We start from the raw sequence: 24,704 nt of genomic DNA on the forward strand, positions 1-24,704 counted from the left end.
CTCTCTCTGTCCCAAAAATAAATAAAAATCGTTGAAAAAAAAAAAAAAAATTAAAGTTGGAGAAACACTGTCTCAGAATCTTCTCTTCACTGAGAAACCTCAGGCCAGATACCCACTTTCAGGAATCCTAATGGTGGGGCTACAGTGGTCATGGTGACCGAGGGGACCAAAGGTCCTCATCAGTCCCTTTGATGTGGGACCTGGTTGGAATCTGGACGAATTATTTAGGACCTCGACATAATCAGCTTAGTTAATTAAAAGAGTGACATTTAGAATGGCAGAGGAGTCCTGGTGGGGGCAAATCCAAGTTATGAATTGGACTAAGTTTTAGCTCCCCTTTTCCTGTTATTTGACCTTAGATCAGATTTCCCACTGCCGTCCCATATCAGCAGTCTGAATGAGTCTGAAAACAGGAGATTGCAGGAGATTCAGGACCTTGGAGGAGGGTTCCCAGTACTTTTTTTTTTGTTAATGTGCTAAGACTCATAAAGGAAACGGATACCCCATTCTGTGAAATAAAGAGAGTATTTATTTGGCAATGAAAATCCATCAATAGTGTTTGCTGAGTTTTCTCCAAATTCAAGATACTACATGAAGTAAGCACTGCAGAGATGTAAAGAGGAGAGAGGAACAAATGAGTAGACTTGGGCGTCTACCCTTCACTCTCCCCACTCCCCATGTCTGTATCCGTCTAGTTCTTTCCCTGTCCAGGGTGCTTCCCCCATATGATCAAAAAATATAAACCACATTTCTAAAATGGACTTCCTTGATCTTCTACAGGGCATATATCTTTTTAGTTACTTCTTTGTTAAATTCATTTTGAGAGAGGGAGGGAGAGAGAGAGAGAGAGAGCACGACCACACTGGGGAGGGGCAGAGAAAGAGGGAGAGAGAGAATCCCGAGCAGGCTCTGCGCTGTCAGCACAGAGCCCAAGGCGGGGCTTGAACTCACGAACCATGAGGTCGTGACCTGAGCCGAGATCAAGAGTCAGACCCTTAACTGACTGAGCCTCCCAGGCGTCCCATCTTTTTAGTTACTTCTTGAGCAACAGCGAACCATTACTTCTCCAGTTTTCTTCCTGTGCCGAAGATGTTGCCGTATAGTCAACTCATCGCCTTCTGATGCATTATGGTGTCTCTGGGATCTGCTTCTTAGATGCTCCGTTTTAGAGGCACCATCCAGTTCAGGTGCTTATCATCTCATGGCCTGACAGCCTCAGCGATCCCTTGGCCGTGACGTCGATGGAGCGGCCTGTTCCCTCCTCAGTGCACATACCTCCATCACCACGTTGCCACAACAACACCCTCAAAGACTTTTTCCTTATCGTGTCATTCATGCCTTTGACAAAGAAACTGTTCTGCCTTCATTTTGGCTATTCTTTCAAATCTAAATATCTCTGCCCAACCTCAAAGCCATTCACTAACTCTGCCTCCCACATTTCATGAAGAGAAGTGTCCATTCTTTTTCGTTCTAGGGAATCAGTGTGCTGCACTCCTCCGTCTACTCCCCCCACCTCCCGAGCCCACACATACCGTCCTGTCCACTAACACACTGCGCCCGTCTTGCGTTTTTCTTCCTGCTCTCCTTCCATTTGTCCTCATTTCTTGTTTCAGAACTCTTATTAGACATCCCCCTCAGTCCCTTGTAGCCTTATTTTACTGCTACTGCTATAGCCACACTCTTACGTTGCTTTGCAAATATCCCCAATGTGATTTCTATACGTAGGTTCTCGTCCAGATAGTTTACTGCCGAAGACCAAGGGAGCAGAGGATTTTCCATTTCTTTTGTTAACGCTACACTTACGGGACCAGCCCAGAGTACTGAGGTTGATAGAATGTTCAGCATGAAGTGGGCACTCACTACATGTTATTCACCGATTACAAAGAGGTTGCTTGATCCCCTGAAGACAACCAGGGGAGAAAAAGCAGTCAGGAATCCTCCTAACTGAAGCCTATTTTAGGGAGCTCTAATGAGACCCAATTAGAAACCTTCCTCCTGTTTTCGTATGTTTCATGTGAACAGAAAGAGCTAATATGTGAAAAAAATCAGGCTAACTGTGGCTTTTTGGACCATTGCACACTTCTCTTCTGCTCTGAATGCTTGCCTGGTTTGCATTACGATTTCCTTCCTCGCTGGAAAACGACATAGACTTTCTCCCTTTCTTTGGAAGAAGTGGGACCTGTTGGAAATGTGAGGCTCCAGGATTCAAATGCAATGGGCTTGGCTGTAGTGCTCTGTAGTGCATTTCTTGACAAGTCCTGAAAAGACTATTGAATTCTAGCCTGTGCTTTTTTTTCTGCAGTATTTGGATGTGTTTCAGCGGCAGTGTTTGGCTGGGTAGAGTAATCGAAGTAGTTTTTTTCTTCCTCAGCAATCTTATGTTACAATTTCATCCTTCACAGTCAGAATGGAGTATTTTACTCTATGTAAATCCTTTTGAGTGCAGTAGAATCATAGCTCTTTCCTAAGCAGTCTGTCTTTTGATATTACATGTAAACAAGTTAAGATGTAAATTGGTAGTACTATCCTGATAGAAAAACTGGCAGGTATTTGGTGACTTTGCTAGGGAACACCAAGTTACAAAGAAGAAATTTTTTAAATTAAATACAGACATTTTGGAGAGACTTTTACTTAATAGGGGGAAAAATGGCTTTCCTCTTTAATTTCATATGATTGAAACACTGTATCTAGTAACCTCTGCAATGTCACAAGCATTGTGCATATGTGGTGGGCTGGGGTTTTGATGTTCTGTGTAACAGGCTATTGTTCTCTGGTAATCTTCAAAAGGCTGCTGGCCTTTGAATTTGCTCCATATCTAAAATTCTAGCTTTAATTATCAGATTAGCCTGCATTTTTTTCTTTGTGAGTAAGGAGAGGAGAAGCTGAATTGTGTTTATTATTCTGCAAAATGCTTGAGATGATAGGATCCCAAATGCTTAATTTTGTTCCGGAAATGGGAACTGTCAAATTATAGAGCCCTTCAAGCCAATGGAGGGAAATTAATAAATCAGGGGAACAGGGTCACTGAGTGACACGGCATAAATGGGTGTTCGTGTGGCGCAGGCTGCTAAACAACGTTGAAATTGTCCTTTCCAGGGTCCCTGCAAGTCATGAACAAAACAAGAAAGATTATGGAGCATGGGGGGGCCACCTTCACCAACGCTTTTGTGACTACCCCCATGTGCTGCCCCTCCCGGTCCTCCATGCTCACCGGAAAGTATGTGCACAACCACAATGTCTACACCAACAATGAGAACTGCTCTTCGCCGTCCTGGCAGGCGATGCATGAACCTCGGACTTTTGCTGTGTATCTTAACAACACTGGCTACAGAACAGGTAAAGGTGGACTTTCTAGCCAATGAACTTCTGGCTGTATATCTGAGATACAGGTAAATGCATGGTGTAATGAAATAGATGAAGTTCCAATAAGCAGAAGTAGGGTAGACTCTTCTCTTCTGCATCAGTGTCCTCCCCATCCCCTTCTTTTTTACTCTGAAAAGTGTACCAATGAGCGATCCCTTAGAAAAAAGAGTGATTCTCAGTGGGTACGTTACAAAAGTGTTATATTCATCAGAGCACCCAACGATCAGAATTTTCTAAGAGGATCTGCAACAGAAGAGTATTCACCCCATTTGCCTGCTTGGGATCATTTGCCTGCTTGGGATCAAGCCTGAGGCTTGTCTTAGGTGTTGGTAAATTCCTGCAGATTGTTTCAGTGAGAAATCATCAAATGTTTGAAACTGCTTAGCATCCACTCCAAGACCTGGGACCCACTAGATAATCAAAAATTATTTTTTGAATTAGTAAATAACTGAATGAATAAGCCAATGAGGTGTGCCTTGTTGATTCATCTGTTTATTCATTCATAACTAATAGAAGTTGGAGTTTCTTTAGCTTAGGCTGTGGTTATTTGTAGGTCTCACATGTTCACCCCTGTCTTCCAGGAAAGGAAGGCCTCCCAATCGCTACACCTGCTGTCATTGTTTAACCTACATAGGGCAAGAAGAGGTTTCTGGTTAATTGCTCTTTTGAAAATTGGAGACCTCTTTCAAGAAAAGTCACAGGGGCGCCTGGGTGGCTCAGTCAGTTAAGCATCTGACTTCGGCTCAGGTCATGATCTCGCGGTCTGTGAGTTCGAGCCCTGTGTCGGGCTCTGTGCTGAGAGCTCAGAGCCTGGAGACTGCTTCCGATTCTGTGTCTCCCTCTCTCTCTGCCCCTGTCCCACTCGCACTCTGTCTCTCTCTGAAATAAATAAACACTAAAAAAATTTTTTAAAAAAAGAGAAGTCATAAACGTCATTCAATCTTTGTAAGAAAGACTGTGGTAACGTTAGCCCCCAAAGCCTTTATTATCCCAGCATTCCGATGTTCTCTTAGGGGTTTTCTGAACATTTCTTCATGAAAGGCAACAAAGGTGTTTATAGAAGAGCTGCAGTGCACAAATAGTTTTTTTCAGAACCACCAAAACTTAGAAGGATTAAAGATGTCATCATTAAAGTTTGTTGGAAATGGTTTGCGGGTCTACAGCCTCTCTATTCTGAAGATTTAGAAGTAAAGGGTTTCAGATATATGTATTCTCTGAAATATCTTTAAAACATGAAATTAATCTTTCCCTCTGGACTTGGAAAGTATGAGGCCATTTGCTTCTTCTCAGGGCGTTCTGTGCGCTCTTAATACTTGTTATTTATGGATAAAAATATTGATTTTGACTCTGATAGCATTGTCATTCACAAGCATCTCAAGATCTCCATTCAGAGGGAAGGCTCCTCCCGTGACTCTCAAGGGTGTTTGCTTATACTTAGGAAAGAAACTAGGTTACTGAGAGTGCCTTATCCTAAGTGTGTTTTCTCACATAAGTGATTTAAATTTATGGCACCTTTCGTCTGAGAGCCCTAAGGCAATTTGCAAACCCATCAAACATCCCTATAGGGTTTACAGACAGCAAATGTACTTGGCTGTGTGTTATAACTGGGGTGGGGATTTCAAATACTGTGTGACCAGCTAGGAAGCGAAACCAGAAATTCTCCCCTGATGCCTGGTTCCTGATTTTAACCACCGACTCGTGTTTTGTTCATGAGAAGCATCATATGAAATCAATGCCTTTCGACTCCCAGGCTCCCTAGAATTTAATCCCTAGTAGCAGGTATAGAGCTTGAAGGGTCGGGACTCTCACCATATCCAGAGTGAGACGGACGATGCCTGTCATGAGAAATAAAGCTGCAGGATGACACAGAGAACCCTACCAAGACTAAGAGTGGTCAACCAGGGTTTGATAGTCTGTTTCGGGGCAAATCAAGCAAGGGCAAGAAGATGAATGAGTTCTGAAGAAACGGCATACGGCTATGGAACCATAGCCCACAATATTGTATTGTGCACTTGAAATTTGCTGAGAGGGTAGATCTTTGGTGTTGTGACCACAAAAGGAAAATAGTAGAGGTGTGAGGTGATGGATATGTTGATTGGCTTGGCGGTGGTGAATGTTTCACAGTCTTTATGTATTTCATGCCATCGGGTTGTACACCTTAAATATATTACAGCTTTTGATTGTCACTTACACATCAATAAAACTACGGAGAAAAAAGAAAGGGGGAAAAGAAGGAAATTAATATATGTCGTTTACTTATGTGCACAGACGCTTTATCTAAATTGTCTCACGTAATTCTTCCGGCAACCTGGAAAGAAAGGATTTGCCTGTGTTGCCAGTGAAGAAACAGAGACTCAAGAGAGTTGTCTAAGGTCACAGGCTTGCCCGTGGTAGGATGAATCTAGCACACCTGACTCCAAAGTCTTTCCTTTTTCCATCATCTTCTTTCTTTACATGTTTCTGTCATGCCTCATTCCATAGCACCTTCAGAGACATGTAAAACGTAACAGGATACCGAACAGTAAGAACCCTGGAAAATGGAAATGAAGGGCTGTACCAGTTAAAGTCAAGGCAAAGCTTGGTATACAAAGTGCATACCATGGAGATGTGGAGAAAAGGTGCATATTTGGAACTAAGCTTCCAGATGGCAAAAGGAAAAATTGAAATGCCATCCATTACGAAGTTTACTGGGTCACCAAGATAGAAACAAATTATCTAAGAAGCGCAGTATACTCTGGGCCTTGTTTTAGTTATACTACATTATATCTACCCTACAATGGATTACAAGAGCTTGAATAAAATAGAGATAATTTAGTTCGATCCCCTTATTTTCAGGTGAGCAAATTTACACCAACAAGATCAAAGTGGCACATCTGATATTCTAATGGGAAGAACGGGTGTCAGGACCTTGGTCTTCAGAGTTCTTTCCAGTGTCCTACCCTAAATGTACAGGTTAGGTCTAGAATGACACTGCACCCCATAAGCCTGCCCCGATGACAACTGTCAGGCTTTTTGTGCAGCCCAGCAGCCTGCTTCAGTCACTTGTCTTCTCCAAGAACAGGAGATTTGCTCCTGGAACCTAAGTCTGATTCTGAGGCCAACCTTCCACCCAGGGGCCTGGATACTTAGGTAATAATTGAATTTATAGTGAGTCATCTTAACAGGGGAAAAGGAATTCTTTAAAGGAAATGAGGACTTTTCCAAATAGTTGATAAACCAAAAAAGGATGATACACACATAATAAATTTTGATGGGCCCATTAGTGAATCAGGCAAAAATACAAATTGGAAGACTAAAATGTCAGTGATAGAGATCTATACAATTTAAATTTATCCTTGATGGGAAAATATTGAAGTGTCTCAGACAATTAGGAAGCAGAGATGTCTTTGTGACAAGAGTTTATTGATCTAGCCAGGGACAGGGTCCCATTTGAAAGTACACAAATAAGCACATCAGGAGGACAGGCATCTTAGGAAATTAAGAAAATTGGTGAATAGGTATTAAACCAACATAATTATTTATAAGCCACTAAACTAGAAGGGGGGAAAGCCAATATATAAAGATTTTATTGTTTTTCTAATAATGAATACATTATTTGGAACATTTAACTGAGAAGCTAAGAAAAATAATGCAAGAAACCAAAATATATATCATACATAAATATTCATCTAAAGAAAAGCACAGTGCAGTAATCAGTTTTATGAAGAACAAGTCAGAGAAGACGAATTACTAAGAAGCTTATTTTGGGATGCCTCCAGAATATGTGGATTTAAATGAATCGAATTGATCCAATATTATATTTACCATTGTCTGACATGATATTTTCTTTTTCAGAACTGAGGCATATTTTTGGACTGGCTATAGCCTAAATTTTTCTAACTTTACTCATGGAAAATATGACTGTCCAACAGCTTTAATGTTCAAAAGGGGAAAATACAACAACACGTCTATTGCATTCTATGTTCTGACAAGTGAAGTGGGACTGATATTGGATTATCTATCATAGAAATGAATATCCTGCCCATCTGCTCAAAAAAAAAAAAAATGTAGTGTAAAGTTCTTGTAAGAGTATAGACATGAATGTAAAACCTGTCATTGGTTTTAAGGTAAAAGTAACAAGCTACGTTGGAGAGATAGCATCACATATCAGAAAAAAAAACACCCTAAATCAAGGCTGAGGGGAGTCAGACCCTTGTCCCATCTCTGCCTTTAATATGTTCGGAGAACTTGCATGAGCTAGTTTCCCAGTTTGTATATGCAATGCAGAGATCAACCAGAATGATTCCTAGGTTTTCTTTCCTGCCTGAAATTAAACTGTAATTTTATTATAATCCCTGTACGTTTTATATGGACTCATTTAAAGATTGTAGTGTTCACATTACAATCGTAACACATGATACATAAAATCACGTGTGAATTAAACTTTACTCATACTCATTTAACTTCATATCACTTGGGTGAAAGGGGCAATATTTAATGGAGAGCTGCAGTAAATCTCTTTGTAAAGAAGTCTTTTATAACAAAATAATTTAGACCAATGAATCAATTCTTCTGATTTCATGTCGTTTTATTTTACAAAACTTATGTTACTCATAGCAAAATTATTTATTTATTTATTTATTTATTTGTCCTCCACACACTAATATTCTTATTTTAATGAATTATGGTATTATAGATCTTGATAGTAACATATGGTATAGCATACATGTATTGAACTACATATGCTTAGACTTACACTAAGTGCTGGGATATGAAAAGATATAAAGTAAGATCCCTGGCTTGACAAGATATAAGTAAGATCCTTGTCTTCATTAGACTTACAGTCTCCTTGGGAAATTAAATTATAATTTTAACTTGGTTCAAACTTACGTATATTGGTGTGTTAACTACCAGTAAAATCCTGTGACCCCAAGTTTATCAATTACACGCAGTAAAAACTCAATTAGTGTACCATTTGTTATGTTAAATAAGATTTAACTTCTCCACAGCATCAGAACTCTTTTCTATAGTTCCTCCTGCTGACCTAAAAGCCTTTGCTTCAAAGAGTTGAAGGAAAAATTTTTAAGTATTATGTAACAGATTGTCCTCCGCAGACGTAGCAGGGCCTAAAGTCACCCGTAATTATAATCAGGTCTTTCTGATCTTTCTGCCTGTCACCCGACCCCCCCCACCCCCTTTTTAAACAGCCATGAAGGGAAGTGCTTAATGATGTCTCAGAGAAGAGAATGATCTAGAAGGACAGGTAGATGGTGTGTTAGTGATATATTCTGATGGTAGTAAGTTGACGTGAATTGCCAATGCCAAGGGATAAGAAAAACTTCAAACTACACATAATATAATGGCAATATGGGCGAGAAAATGAAATTCACCTTAGGGAGGGAGAACGAGATTTAATACATCTGGAAGAAAATAATTAGAAGCCCAGATAATCAATTGCAGAGCGCTACCAGGAAGCATAATGTTGAAAGAGGCCAGGGGTGATTACAAATGAGTCTCAATGTTACGAGGCAACAAGAAAGGCCAGAGTAACTTGAAGCCAACAGCACCGGGGTGCCGCATCGTGATGCATGAGGTCCTGGTCTCTCTTGGAACAAGTGTGCTGGATGAGGGCACATCTGGAATCCTGAGTACATGTTTTTACACTCTGTTAGCGCAGAGACACCGAAAACCTGGAGGGAGTTTTGAAGCAAGCAACAAGGACTATTAAGAGACTAGAAGGAATAGTTTACAAGGGGAGGATTAAGGGAGGGGCACTAGCCATGGCGATGGATAGAAAACAGCACTAAATAACTGAACAAGTAAAACAAGGAGGCAAAGGGCAGGAGTGACCCATCGTGGCTGCCCCGAGAGGAAAAAACAAGAGAGCAAAACTGAACGTAACAGGAGAAAAATCTAAAAACTAATTAAGCAAGAAAACGGAAGCCAAATGGGAATTCGTTGCCGCAAAATGTGGCCGATTGGGGAAGAAAAGTATGTAACCTCTCAAGAAAGTTTTCCAAATGCACAAGCGCGGAACTCCAAGATCTCCTTGGACAGCTGAGTGGTACATTATTTGAAACCAGGATACAGCGTTGGGAGCATAATGATAACGGTGCTGCTAATAATAATACCAGCACAGCAGCAGCATTAAAAAAGCCCTGGTTATGTGCCAGGCACTGTTCTAAGCGCTTTACGTATGTTTTATTTCACTCGATTCTAACAACGACCCCGCCACTGTGCTTATGAGTATCCTCGCGTTTTCACAGATGGAGAACTGGACGTGAAGAGAGGCTAAATAACTTGCCTGAGGATAGCTAGCAAATGACACTGCCAGGATTTGAACCCAGGCAGGCTGGCTCCAGCGTTTATATTCCAAGCCACTGTACCCTTTTACCTCTTTTAAGACAGACGGAGAGGAACGTGGGACAAAACCCCTGGGGATGAGGAGAAGGCCAGGGGAAAGAGCTGGGCCCAAGGTTATTAAGTGGAAGGTTCCTGGAAATCGTCCCCTTCTGAAGTAATGGTGGGTGTGGCCCTGGTCCACGGCCTCTGACTGGAGGTCACATTGCCTTTTGTTAGAAAGGAAAATTATCTTGTACTTTATGTGAAAAGGTGATTAGTCTCTAAAGACAAGAACCCCTCGTTAGAATTCCTACTGCACACAGTCAGCTCAGAGGGAAATCCTGAGTCCTACCTGATGTGAGACCCTCTGACATTTTGTCCTACCCCCGTTTCTCAGACCTGAGTCAACTCTTCCAAGAAAATGAATCCGACCAGAAATATCAACTTCAGCCACTTATAATTCAAGTGAAAACATAAGTCTAGAATTTATAGAATCCCCAGAATACATGGAGGTCCATGAACCCCAGTGCAAGAAACAAAACTTTCGGAGCCCCTATACTATATGCAAGGATGGGAAGCAGGGGGAGTACAGAGATGAGGCAAAGGCGATGTTGGCCCTCAGAACCCTTACGGTCTAAGGGAGATCAGCTTACGTACAAACATGACCACAGCATGAGGAAGAAAGGGAAAATGGCACGAGAGCCGCAGAACCAAATCGCTGTAGAACCGGGCAAAGACTGAGATTGAAATGGCACCTCGTCTGGTCTTGGTAAACAGTGGGGAGAAGAGGGCAAAGCACAGGCAAAGCAGAGAGGTGAAAACCAGAGCAAATGGAGAAAATGCATTCTCTGGACACGGGGTCAAAGAGAAATGCAGGATGGAGCTGGAAAGAGGGATTTTGTCCAGATTTTGTCCAGTCAGGGTGGCCTTGAATGGCAAGCTACCAAATGAAACTTGGTTGTGCAGGTGAGGGGGACGGTCCGTCCACAATTGTTGGAAGAGGGTGATGTGACCAGAGCCAGTCTTCGGGAAGGTGGCACCAGGAGTGGAAAGAGCCTGGAGCCTGGCTAGGAGAGCTGGCAGAAGCCTGTAAGCGTTCGTGAGGGGCGTCCTGTAATCAAGGGTGGGGCAGGTTCGAGAGCCATTTTCCACCTAGAACCTGCAGGTGGTGGCGACTACTTAGCGAGGGGACCAAAGGAGCGGGTGAAATCAGGGCAGACTCTGGGGTGCCAAGCCTGGTTGACCAGGAAGGTGATTATGACACTCAGAGAATAAAAGGAATCTGAAGAAAGAAGTAATTTCCTAAGGGAAAAGGATTAATTCCATTCTGGACGATTGTATTAGGTGCGAGTGAAACATTCAGGTGGAGGTATCCTACAGGTGGCTGTGGACCAAAGATGAAAGCAAACTAGCTATCCCATAAAGACACAGAAATGATGTACTGTGGACAAGTTTACAGATTCAGAAATGCGTGCTTGAAGAGCACTATCAATAAAGTGCCTGATCCTGGGATCCGTTTTCATCTTCTCAAGCCAGTCATCCAGAAGCTGTCTTCCTTCGTGGATGTAAGTGGAGGTGTCTGGAAGACCCTGCTTAATGAACCTAGAAAGTGGCTTTGACATGGAAGGCATCTGGCTAGCCATCGTTTCCCCCTAAAACGAAAGATTGCAGCCTCGTAAAAATCAGTAAAAGTAAAACTTGTATGCATGTGTGTGTTACATATGTATGTACATACAGGTGTAAGTGTGCATGTGTGCAACACACGTGTGCACATATACACACCTATATATACACATATAAAAATCTCTCTACTCCTTCCTACTTAAGGGGAAGGCTATCTACGTCTGCAAGCTAATAGGGCGACCAAACATCTAGGTTACCCAAAAAAGTGCTTGTCTATACCCGTGTCCCTGGCGAAATTACAACTATTGGAAATAGTACCGTCCTCCTCTTGCAGACTGATTGAGTACTTCAGTTTTTAGGGTTGGTTGGCTCGTAAAGAACCTTTTCAGAACAGTGCATGGAATATCACATTATAAGCTTCCTTACAAATGAAAATGTGTGTGTGTGTGTGTGTGTGTGTGTTTAAACCAAACCTAAAAAGCTGAGAGCAGCTGCTGAGAAATAGTATTTACTTAAGAATCATACATGTAAACATGAGGATAACTTAACTACAGAACATAGTTTAGCTTTTTGTGTAGCTGCGGAATTACGGTTATGTTGCTGTTGTATTAGAATAATTTTTAAACATCATCTTGAAATAGAAATGTGTATTTTAAGTACTAATGCGAAGTTAATGAAAAACACTTTTTAAATGTATGCAGTTTGTTTATTTTCTCTGTAAGAATCATAAATGTTAACAAATTATGGGGCGCCTGGGTGGCTCAGTTGGTTAAGTGTCTGACTTCAGCTCAGGTCATGATCTCGCGGTTCGTGAGGTCGAGCCCCACATTGGGCCCTGTGCTGACAGCTCAGAGCCTGGAGCCTGATTCAGATTCTGTGTGTGTGTCTCTCTCTCTGACCCTACCCCATGCTCTCTCTCTTTCTCTCTCAAAAATAAACATTAAAAAAAAAATTACCTACAATTGAAGTGATTAATTATTTATCAGCAAGGCGATTTGGTCAGACATTATACACAAACTTTGGTATATTCCAGATCGCTTTATTGCACTTGTGAAGCTGTCTTGTCTAACCTGAATTTACATTCCATGGTGATAACATGGTAAATGTAATGTGATTAAAGTCAGTGAACATATGAGAGAAAGAAAGAAAGAAAGAAAGAAAGAAAGAAAGAAAGAAAGGGAAAGAAATAAAAAGAAAGAAAGAAAGAAAGAAAGAAAGAAAGAAAGAAAGACAAAGAAGGAAAGAAAGAAAGAAAGAAAGAAAGAAAGAAAGAAAAAGAAAGAAGGAAGGAAGGAAGGAAGGAAGGAAGGAAGGAAGAAAAAGAGAAAGAAAGAAAGAAAGAAAGAAAGAAAGAAAGAAAGAAAGAAAAAGAAAAAGATAGTACCCTCTTTCTCAAAAATATGCTAACAATACATTTTTGGGACCCTTCTAATAGTTACAAGGTATTTGACTTCAAAATCTAACCCATTTTGTTCCCAAAACTCCAACCTGCCTTTCTCTCCCCTTTGCCCCTCTCCTATCATCATCTGTGGCAGAGGACCAAATTCAAAGTTTTTCTCTGAAAGGATCAATAAGTCTTGTTGCACAGTGGCCTTTCTTGGATGTGTGACATGCCAGAGTTACAAATATGAAGCCCCTCCAGTGCCCTCTTCGATGAGCAGTGGTGTGCATGTTTGTGGCCCATGTACTTCTGTTGCACTATAATTCTATGAAAATTAGCCATCTGTGTAGTAACTCTATGTTATCAGGATTTTTAATTATCAGTAATAGACCTATGCATTCATGAAATACACATAATGTAAACACCGATGCTGTAAAATGCGTGTGACATAAAAACCCTTACCATGTGCCATAGAAATGGAGTTTACCATGGTTCCTCGATTTGGAAAATTTGGATATGTGAAAACAAAGATAAGCTTTTCTATAGTGTTTTTACAACTCAAAGAGTGAATAGTTTTTACAATTCTCAAATAGTGAAATTAGGAAACTTATTTTATCACAAAGAGTGAACTTTCAGTCTTCCAGTATTTGCCCAGAGGTAGCATTCCAGATTTCTATTGGCTACTTCTCTGTCACATCAACTTAACAAAAGGGTAATTCTGCTATTATCCCAGCACAGCCACAAGAAATAGATGTACCCGCAGTATCGTGATCATTATGGTAATTTTATTGAACGATAATCCATGTACTTGGGTGCAAGGTTTATTTATTTGAAAGGAAAATGCTTGTGTGTGTCACTTGGCCAAAGAATCAAGAGTATTACACTATTGTTGTTTTGACATCCACTGTTACCTAGGTTAACTTTTGTTTTACTGCCTCTTTTTCAAGTCATAATTTCATACTTATGCATTTATGCATTTATTTGTGATTAATCATTTCATATGAGAAAATAATCCTGTTTTTTCCCATTGCAGCCTTTTTTGGAAAATACCTCAATGAATATAATGGCAGCTACATCCCTCCTGGGTGGCGAGAATGGCTTGGATTAATCAAGAATTCTCGTTTCTATAATTACACTGTTTGTCGCAATGGCATCAAAGAAAAGCATGGATTTGATTATGCAAAGGTAATTTTCAGGCACTTTCACACTGCATCAATTTACTTTATGTGTAATGGGGAAAAGCCATTTTCAGTGAGTTAAGTTATACATGAGATTAGCTTTCTATGTTCTCACAATGTTAGAATGAGAAATTTTAAGGTAATTTTAAACTCCAGGCAAGAAAAAGATTTTCAAGGAACACTGACTTTGACTAGTGATTTTTTTCCCTCATTAGGATGAAAGGCAATCAGCCTCTGATGAAAGTTATCATCAAGAAAATCATAGATCTCTCCACTCTGTCTTGTGATAATTTTTGATTTCTCTGCGCTCCAGAGGATTGGTCCACATAATCAAATGTTCATCTTGTACCATTTTGCTTTTCATTGGGGTAAAAGTATATTTCGTCCATGGCTTCACGTTTAGATGTAAGAGTAAGAGCAGACAAGTGCAATAATCGAAGGTCAAGAAACCACGGTCCTTTCTCTTACTCCTGTGGGAGCAAGCTTTGATACATGGCAAGGACACACCTGCCCCATGGCGACTCGAGTCCATGAAAGTCTCTGAGGCTATCAGTCCTAGGATTTCCAAACCAGTTCATAGACACTGAAATCGACATGTCCCTTGGCTCTCTGATAAATAGATCCTAGATTAGACTTTTTTAAATTCACAAACGTTTTGTGATTGCCAACTTAAAACAATTTTCAGAGGACAAGAGTGAAGGGGGAAATATCTTTGAATTTAGCCTGCTAGTTAGCCTAAAATATGCTCTTCCCTTATAGCCATGCCCATCTCTTCCTCGCTTATCTAAAAGAAGCTGACAGTCTGCTCTATCCAGCATAGATCGCTGTGAAAGAGCCATTGGTAGAAGTCAGAAAGAGGGAACTTGATTTAATTTTGGCACAGTGCTGCCTTTATGCTTGGCCCGATTTGAGCCCAAGGAACTTGGTTGGAGATGAGGTGTAAGCCTCGCTCTTTGGTATCCCTCAGAAAACAATGAATGCAAATGAAATTCACAAACATTGCTAATAGGATTCCAGACTCATCAAAGTCGAGAGCTGGCAGGGACCTTGGAGGCAGATTTGAGCAATGTCCTACAAAGTGCACTAATTGTCACTGCTATCATTTTTTATCTGTGGGGATGCTTTCATGCTCCTTGTTCAAGCTATTAACCTTTCTTTCCCTGTTGTCCTAAGGAGAGCAAAGTAATCAAGATTCCCTCCAAAGACTAAATTAGCGTAACTTGCCCATTATCACAGCTGATTAAGTGTCAAAGACAACTGTGTCCAAAAAGAATATATGGCGCTTTTTTTAGTGAGAAAAGGAATGAATCAGACACTCCCATGGAGGAAGGTGATAGCCTGTGGACTTGTCCTAACAATGACATGTGACACAGATTTCCTCCCTTGGGCACTGCTTTGGCAGCTGTTCTGGTCCTTGAATCTACATGTGATTAGTCATGCCTGGAAGCCTCCACCATGGTGAACGTTGTCTGGGCACTCTCTGAATAAAGTTTGTACTGGAACTCCAGGCCAATGATACCCACTTGGAGGAAGCAGGTGGTTTAATTTAAAATTTTCATCATTCCTCTTCATTCCATTTCTTCCTTCTCCCTTACAGAGTTGCATCAGTCCCTCAGACTGTGGCTTAAGTCATTTTATTAAGAAGTCAGGCCCAAATGCCAGCAGCTGTATCATTTTAGTTGTGCAATTAACAGTATAATCTGCAGGAAATCAAATGCTCCCCATATTTAGTGTTTCAAGTAAATTAATTGATAAAATATTGCAGCTTTTCCCTGTGTACCCAGATTTTGGCTATGGCTTTCATTAGCAATTAATTACTGTGTAATTCCCACAGGTGAAATTTTAATTTAAAGAAAAGACCTTTGCTTTTGTTTGTGCATGTGGCTGTGTGTGTGTGTGTGTGTGTGTGTGTGTTCTGCAACTGTGAATTTGTAGTGGGCGTGGGTGTTTCCTGCCCTTGAAGTAATTAAATTTTTTGTCAACGAATTACATCAATGAAACCTGAGAATGAAATATGTATCCGGTGTTTCATGTTCTCTAGCATTTGGATTGCCAGATCTGATCATTATCTTGGACAAACAGAACTTGACTTTTTTTCTTTCTTAATTGCTAAGTTGTGCTTTACTTAAAATAAAATTTTTGCGTGTTACCAACCTAGCAGCCCTAGCAAGTAACTGGCAACCGATTTTCTCTGTTAGGGAAGATGTTTTGCTGCTTTGGGAGTCATTTTCCTTCCTGCTTTAGACCTTATCTCTTCGTTCAGGGAGATGCTTCTGAAGAAAGCAGTATTCAAATGTGATCTGATGAATGTCACCTTTTGTAATTTTTGTTTTGTGTCAAATGTATGTTTCAGGACTACTTCACAGACTTAATCACTAACGAGAGCATTAATTACTTCAAAATGTCTAAGAGAATGTATCCCCATAGGCCCATTATGATGGTGATCAGCCACGCTGCGCCCCACGGCCCCGAGGACTCGGCCCCACAGTTTTCAAAACTGTACCCCAACGCTTCCCAACACATGTGAGTAATAACATCCGTTCTGGGACCTGCTGAACACAGGCTTTTCCTTTGCTCTCCACCTCCCACCTCTCCCTCACCCCATTTCCTTCCACACCGTGTCTCCAGAGGCCGGAATACCAGCTTCTGATATGAGACCATGGCGCAGGCTGGCCACAGGGCCTTCTCTAGTGGTGTTGTTAGGAATCATATTTCCAACATGTATAAGTAGCCAAATAGAAAGGAAGAGAAGCACATAGGCTTACTGGGGGAAATTTTTATCAAGTGTTCCCTTCAGTTGTCTTAAATACTATTCCTGAGCGTGACCTAATAATAAAAACAACGATCCAGTGGTATGCTTTTCATAGCAACAGACTGGCGATCCCTGGTCTGGTTGTAGAAACGCGGGGTTATTTTCTAGGTGAATAGTGTCGTAGCTTTGCTACAGATGTGCAATTAGGATTGCTGCAGAAAGCTTGAATGGGCTTGCCCGAGAGGCCTTCTCAGGTCACGGCTTTAAAATACCTGATGTTTCTTTTTGAGAGGCAGGATCCTTGGTAAGGAGGGGCGGGGAGGCTCGGGGAGGGGGCTGATGGTGTGGGGGGCTGAGGCAGAGAGCATAGAGCTGCGTTATGCTGATGATTCTCACTAGCCCAGAGTGCAAAAGTCTAGATGCTTTGGCAGCAAAGAACATGAGTTTGTTTTGTACTCTGTCGACATGCTTCCTTCCCACCCATGGCAATAACATGCAGGCTTCCCTACAGAGCAGTTGGCTCTGTGTCTGCTGAAGGATCGGCCATCAGACAGGTAGGGAACAGGGAACTGATATCTGTTTCTTTCATCACTAAACCTCCAAAATTGGCTCTTAATCTGTTTATGCTTAAATATCATCCGTTTTCATCCACACTGACTTCCCAGCCACAATCCCAGACAGAAAGAAAATAGATTAAATGTATTTATGAAAAGAGAAGCACTGAAGGCACCATCATTGCTGGTCATTCCATATCCCTGAAGAACCTTTCCTGATTTCTTATTTCTTATAACGAATAAACTGATCACTTTTGGTCAGTGGTACTTAATGCGTCTTGATCACATCAAGTGATTTAGAAAGAAGGAAGGGGATCAGAACTGACAGAAGATAGGAACTAGCAGTAGATATAAAGCCAGGACGGATATCCTACCGAACATGCCCAGTGGGATAGGAGGAGGGAGGTGTTTTAGTGCAGACAATACTGTCAACAAATAAAGAAGTTTGCCCCAGCACCTGGGGAATGTGGTCTGGATGACTCACTGTGTTTGGGAAAGACCCCTGTGGTTGGATATATAAGTCTCTGAAGGTCTACCTACATATAACCTTGCGACTAAATTCATGAGTGAAGCCCACAAGTGGCAAGTGGCTGTCCATTACAGATCACTTACAGATTCAGCAACCTGCTGGTTCAGAAGTCTCTACCAGGTTCTTCCGTGCCTCTTTCCTTTTCTTTTTTTAAATGTTTATTTATTTATTTTGAGAGACCGAGAGAGAGCCCGTGCGCACCCACACGAGGGAGGGAGGGGCAGAGAGAGAGAGAGAGAGAGAAAGAGAGGGTCAGAGAGAATCCCAAGCAGGCTTCATGCCGTCAGCACAGAGCCTAACACAGGACCCAATCTCATGAACCGTGAGATCGTGACCTGAGCCGAAATCAAGAGTAGGAAGCGTAACCAACTGAGCCACCCAGGCGTCCCTCTCTTTTCTTTTGAATCAGAAATCAGTCTGTGTAGGTTCTGTTGTTGCCCTGGCAGATTCCCAGCCTATGGTGGCTTTCTCCAACTGTAAACATTACCGGTGTTTTCCCGAGTTTGAGGAGAAGGGATTGACAAAATGTGGTGTTTTATGGCTCCTTAGAAGTCATCCTGCCTTTGAAGCTTCCAGGCAAGGTCCTGGGCCTCCAGAAGAATCAGCCACAGGTCAAAAGGTTCTGACAGCTCAGTGGCATGCACAGACAATTGTGGGAAGAGAGGAATCTGCAGATTTCTTAGGGCCTTAGTGATAACTAAAAAGCAGCATCTCTGACTCCAGCAATTAAAAATTCTATTTGACTCCACAGATATTTACGAGTAGTGCTATATAGTACGGCAAGAATGTAGGCATGAGGAAGACATGAGTGCCAACATTGGGGAACCAATAATCAAAGACAGGGATTGGCACGCTGGGGTCAAATCCAGCTTGCCACCAGCTTTTGCTAATAAAATTTTATTGGAATACAGCCATGCCCATTGATTGATGTGTTATCTGTGGCTGCTTTCACAATTCAACAGCAGAGTAGTTGTGGCAAATACGCTATGGCCTGTGATGCCCAAAATAATTTACTCTCTGATCCTTTACAGAATAAGTTTGTCCCCAACCCCTGCTCTAGGCAGGGGATGGGCAAGTGTCCAAACAGCCATATCACCGGTAGGAACAGAAGTGGTGAGTACTAGGGAAGGCATCCAAGGAGCTACGGAAGTTTGGGGGAAGACCCGTTCACATCTTTTAGGGGAATAAGGAAAAGTCGTGGAGAAGCAGACATTCAGAATGGGCCTCAAAGAATGGGCAAAATTTCTGCAGCTGATCCTGTAGTTTGGGTAGATGACCTCAGGAAGACAATGTGGCACGGACAGGTGGTCGCCATGTGAAGTAAGGCGACCTAAGATGTGACCTAAGAGAATGGAGTGCAAGGAAAGCAATAAGGGTTAGAGCTAGAAAGGGAAACTAGCAGAATTTTGAGGGCTTGAATGGATTTGTATGTAAGCATAAGCAGAGAGTCACTGGAGGTCACTTGGGAGGGTAGTAACTTGGTCGTTTTCACATGTAAATTGTTTCAGTTATTTCTTTTTGTTCAAATGGACCACGAGTGTGCCTTACTTGTGATTCTATAAAGCAAAATCTACACACGACAGAGCGAAAAATATTTAGGCCTTTGAGACAAACAAGCCTGGGTTCCTTTTTCATCGGTCCTCCCTAAGCAATTTTTTTAACCTCTAGGCATCTCCATTGTCTCATCTGTAAAATGAGGATAATACTAGCATGTTGACATGATGTCACGAACAAAAATTAAGAGAGGAAGCGTAGCTAAAGTCCCCACAGAGGGCCCGGGACACAGATGCCACTTCAGAGATGCTAATTCTTAGTGTTCCTTTCTATCAAGATGAACCACATAAAGCCACTCTTTCTTGATTCCATCTTTCTTGACCTACAAAAATCTCAATTTCATTAGGCTCAACCCGTGTTTAGGGGAAGCAACTGAAGAATTGACAAGTTGATACATGTCCGTTGTGATGTGACAAATCTCCTGACAGGCTAAGCCTCACACTGTGATGAGCCTCTCACACCTGGCCATTCCAAAAATACAGACAGGCTAAGCACCAATCTGGGCCGTGTTATCTTTTCCAGATGCAAAGTGTGCTCAAGGAGCAAGGGCCAGTTAGGAGAACACCCTTCACCATAGAAAATGAAAATCCATGTGGTTGATTAAGTGATTCAGCTTCTCTTTGCTGCTAAGCCTTGGGCTTCGGTGCACCTAGGATGGAGAGATCTGTTGTGTCTCCTGTGGGTCTTAGGAGCCTCAAGACCCTGGCATCTTAGTGGTAAAGGTTTCCCCTAACTGATGCTCACTCGAGGAAGGGGCTGGGGTGAGTCGGTGTGTGGCTCTTGTCCCTGAGCGACTGCCCGTGTTCACGGTTCAGTCTGTAGACACGAAGAGTGAGACAAATGAAGACAGGCTGCTAACTGTGGTGCATGGGGCTCCTGAATGGCCGGTTTCCTTAGCGAAAACACGAGCCACACATTCAAGCAAAGGGATGTAAGCAGTTAAGTACTTTGCAGAAATGTTTGGCAAGGCCCTGAAAACACTGAGAAGCTGTAGACGCTCCCTTTTTGAGAGAAGCAGGTAACACGAACACGCTCCTTTAGGTCACCTTCCTTGGTGGTCATGCATCATCCAGATGCCTTTCACGTGGCCCAGCGTTGTAGTTATCTGACCCTCGCAGACCGGAGTGAATGCATTGTGTTTCCACGGTGTTTTCCATTCCCAACAAAGGAAGGAAGCCAGGCCAATACTGGCTTATTGGCTTTACACACTGAGGCTAGAGACTATGCCCACTGACTAAGAATGTGGACAGATATCGACCACGCGTGACATGGGGCAGTGTTTAATCAGAAGCAGCTTGGCTGTTCACGGCCTCGGTGATATCTGAGGGAGCCTCCATCAAAACATCACACATGATAATCCTTATCCTAAAGCCCTTCACTATGGGGAAGACCCTTCTGTGCTTTTCAGTAAATCATCTCCCCAGTAGCCTCATACTAATTCTGTACCCTCACTCTCGCTTTGACATAGCTTTTCTCTCCTGGCCTCCGTGATGTGATAACATGAATCAGTGACAGGAAAGGAGATTCCATTTACCTACCTGATGAGTCTGTGGGAAGCCAAGAGACTCCTTTGTCACCTTCCTACCAACCCTGTCCCTATCGACTTCAATTTTTTTTTGTTCTAGGTCAACACTTCTTTCTCCCCCTCCCCGGAAATGTGTGTAATTGTGCACGTGTGTGTGTGAACACACACATGCGCGCACACACACACACACGAATTCAAGAGAAATCTAAAATCTTGGTAGAACAATCCAGGTGCACTAACTTGCAAGGATCATTCTGAAACTGTGGTTTGGGGATGACATAGTATGTTAAAGGGACAACTAACTACCTCTGTGTAAGCTTCAGAACAAAGTTTCTGAAACACCTTTATTATCTGAAGTTGGAAAAAAGGGTTTTTACTTAAAAGAGTTTGCACATTCTTACTTCACTTCTTCCACAAATCCATAAAAGAGAAAGAAAGTGCTTTTGGAAAGGAGAGAATTGTGTTTATTTTTATTTTTTTAACGTTTACTTATTTATCTTGAGACAGAGAGAAAGAGAGAGTGCGAGCAAGGGAGGGGCAAAGAGAAGGGGACAGAGGACCCGAAGCAGGCTCCAGGTTCTCAGCACAGAGTCCCATGCGGGGCTCGATCCCACGAAGCACGAGATCATGACCTGAGCTGAAATCAAGAGTCAGATGCCTAAGCGACTGAGCGACCCAGGTGCCCCGGAGATGAGGGAATTTTAAATTCTCCATAAAATCTTTAATTTGGGCAGAACCAATTTCTCCTTTCCTATGTCCCCACTTTGTTCTTCTCTCCATCATTGAGTACATATCCCATTGCACTGGCTATTTACCAGACCCTTGAAGGCAAATTGCACACCCCCAGGGGGCAGCATTCACACAAGACAATGGTGCCCTGGGGTGATGCAAGACAGCTCTTTCCTGAAGGCGGTCACACTTTGCACCTCTCCCTCCTGGGCCTGGGGCACATGGCTCCTGCCGCCTTCCCTGCGTGATACATTTTTCTGTAGTAAATGAATAAGCGTGTTGACCCCACCACCTACGTGACATTAGAACACTTTTAATAGTATAAAAATATTGAGGCAATCAGTTTTATGAATTAAAGGACACTTAGAGATCATCTAATGCCATGAATTTTTAGATTAGAAACTGGAGACCCAAATTCTATTTAAAAAAATAAAAGACCCAGGTCAAATGGCTTTACCCAGGTCACATAAGAGGTAGGGAAGGACAAAGCTGGAGCTAAAACTCCATTCTCTTGGCCCCAGGTGATCTTTCTGCTGCACCAGTCTTGCTCAGTATGACTCACAGTCACGGTTAATATTAGAAATGGTTCCTGTGTGTGTGTTTGCACAATTCTATCGGAGTTTGCAGTACCTTAGAAGACTTTATAAAATTAGTCTCCTGATATACCTATAATCAAGATCATTTGATATTATTCTGCATGTATTCAAATGTTACCCACCTAAAGACATTTGAACTCAGGTGGGGAATATCTCCACAAAGTCAATTAAATAAGTTCAATTTGAGTGAAAGCTGAGACGGTGCAACTTGGGAGATTAAGTATAGAATTTCCAATTTAATGCTTTGAGTGTGTGTCTTAAATCTGTATAACTGGCTTATTCTGGGAATTGAAACTTATTTCATTTCTTAGAGAATGATGGTCCTGCTACCAAGACCCTTTACGAGTTAGATCATTAGAGTTTTTGTTGTTGTCCAAGACTAAATAACAAATGAAGAAAACACATGTTCAAATATAAAACACTAGAAAGGTATTTCTTTTCACTGGGTGACAGCAAAGGCCATCAGCAGTAAAAATGAACTGCTAAATTCTGTGTAATCCCCTGAATATGGATTTAATATACAACACGTGTGTTTCTTGAACCTATTTCTTTTCTGGGAAGAATTCTTCTCCCCAAATACCCACCCATCAAACAGAAAGGTGACATTATTGATTTTCAGAATTCTTATTCTTGTTATGCCAATAAGCAACACAAGAAAGAAAATCAAAGCCCAAAGAGAATTAGCATTGATGGAAAAGGTCGAACTTACAAATGTGTGGTCTAAAGGATCTGTGATCTAGTGCGAAGCAATAAATCCAAACAAATAATGACTGCAGAAAACCAGTGTGCAGAGAAGCCTTACTGGGGAACGTTAACATTTTAAATATAGGAATAGTCTGTTGAGGGCTACAGGCATGTTTTGTGCCTGGAACGCACACTTACAGGTAAAATCCTTCTCTGAATAGACAACAAGAAGTCTTACCAGATCAAGCATATGGATTTTTTTTTAAGAAAGCAACAGAAACTTGGGGCGCCTGGGTGGCTCAGTCGGTTAAGCGTCCAACTTCAGCTCAGGTCGCAATCTCACAGTTTGTGAGTTCAAGCCCCGCATCGGGCTCTGTGCTGACAGCTCAGAGCCTGGAGCCTGCTTGGGATTCTGTGTCTTCCTCTCTCTCTCTCTGCCCCTCCCCCACTCAAGCTCTGTCTCTCTCTCTCTCTCTCTCTCTCTCTCTCAAAAATAAATAACATTTTAAAATATATTTAAAATATTAAATAAAAATATTAAATAAAAAAAAAGAAAGCAACAGAAACTCAGAAACACAATCTGTTCATTTGTCCTCTCACTTTTAAAGCAGACAGCTAGTGTTACCTACCCTTTTTGCTGCTACACCCAGTTTGCTTCAGAGGGTCAGACTTTGTCTTGTCAGCAGGTGTGGACACAGAGCAGCTGGTAGGACGCACTTGAACGGGAACCAGAAACGGCTAATGTTTTAAATCAAGACGAACGTTAAGGATCTTAGGACTTAATTTTGAGAGAAAGAAATATATGTGCCAGATCTTTTAATGACTGGGATTTTGAGGAACTTCTTGGGGACTGTGATGCAGGACTCTGATCATTAGGATATCATGGAAGAAGTTCCAGCCCCAGCCCATTCTTTCTGAGTCACTTCTGTACACTTCACTTTCTCATTTGTAAAATGGGAATGAGATGTCCTCCTACCCTCCAGGGTTGCCACAACAACCAAAAGAGCTATTAAATGATCTTTCCTAGATACCTGTATAAGATCTTTCCCAGCTACCGGTGAGTATGGGTATGATGTGGTCCCAGGATTTGTTCTCTGGAGTCACTGAAGTCTCTTCGAATCCTCACCAAATACTGTAGCTGGTATTCCCATTACATAGATGAAGAAACAGAGGCTTAGAGAAAAAAAAAAAAAAGTTGCCCACGATCACACACCAGTAAGTAACAGGGCTGGGATGAGATTTTGGGTCTGATCCCAAAACATTCTGGAGCAATTGATTATGTGATTTTACTCTTTTCCCTAAAACAGTTACCTGCTTCTTTCAGTGGTTTCTGTTCCAGCTGACAGCTCCAGGTCCTGTTTGAATAATTGTGAGTCAGTTCTTTGGGAAGCAAGCCTTAATTATCACTGGGGGACAGAAGGCTGCATCTTCCAGGAATCTGGCAGACCCCGGCAGGAGGCAACCACAGGTCTTTGGCAAAAGATCACTTTTCAACAACATTGTCAATTGCAGCGACCCCCGAACTTACACCTGCAGGTCCCCGAACAGCTGCCGTTCTGTGGGAAGCAGTGGCAGTCTGTCTTCCTTTAAAAGGCAAATGTGTACCCCCCCTTACCCCCTGCTGAGATCTCACCTGGGATTTCATCCCCAGAGCTGGGGGTCAGCTCCCCACTGCGAGAAATTAAGGGGGGTGGGGAATAAAGGCAACGGTTGGGGGTGGGGAAGGACAGCTCTGACAACAGACCTGAACTCTCCTTTTAATATAAGCCAGATTTAACATATGTCATTCTGTAAATCTGGGAGTCCAATTTGAGGCTTGTAATTTGCTGTGACCTTTCCCGTTCCTCCAAGTAGATGGAATTGTGCCAAGCACATCAAGGTAACCGGTAGAAGATATAATTTGCCCGCTGTGAGC

General features: G+C 42.0%; 1 protein-coding gene across 4 annotated transcripts in view; it reads left to right on the forward strand.

Moving 5' to 3' along the window:
* The window catches only part of SULF1 (sulfatase 1), a 176,880-nt gene that overhangs the window by 102,728 nt on the left and 49,448 nt on the right, over nucleotides 1-24,704 (forward strand). For all 4 annotated transcript variants that reach the window (XM_060610700.2, XM_060610705.2, XM_060610706.2 and 1 more), the window contains exons 5-7: nucleotides 3,097-3,336; nucleotides 13,722-13,873; nucleotides 16,220-16,389. In XM_060610700.2, the coding sequence (XP_060466683.2) occupies nucleotides 3,097-3,336; nucleotides 13,722-13,873; nucleotides 16,220-16,389 (562 nt within the window). The remainder of the gene's footprint in view (nucleotides 1-3,096; nucleotides 3,337-13,721; nucleotides 13,874-16,219; nucleotides 16,390-24,704) is intronic.

This window comes from Panthera onca, chromosome F2, assembly GCF_046562875.1.
Source record: "Panthera onca isolate mPanOnc1 chromosome F2, mPanOnc1 haplotype 2, whole genome shotgun sequence".
NCBI classification, from domain to species: domain Eukaryota; kingdom Metazoa; phylum Chordata; class Mammalia; order Carnivora; family Felidae; genus Panthera; species Panthera onca.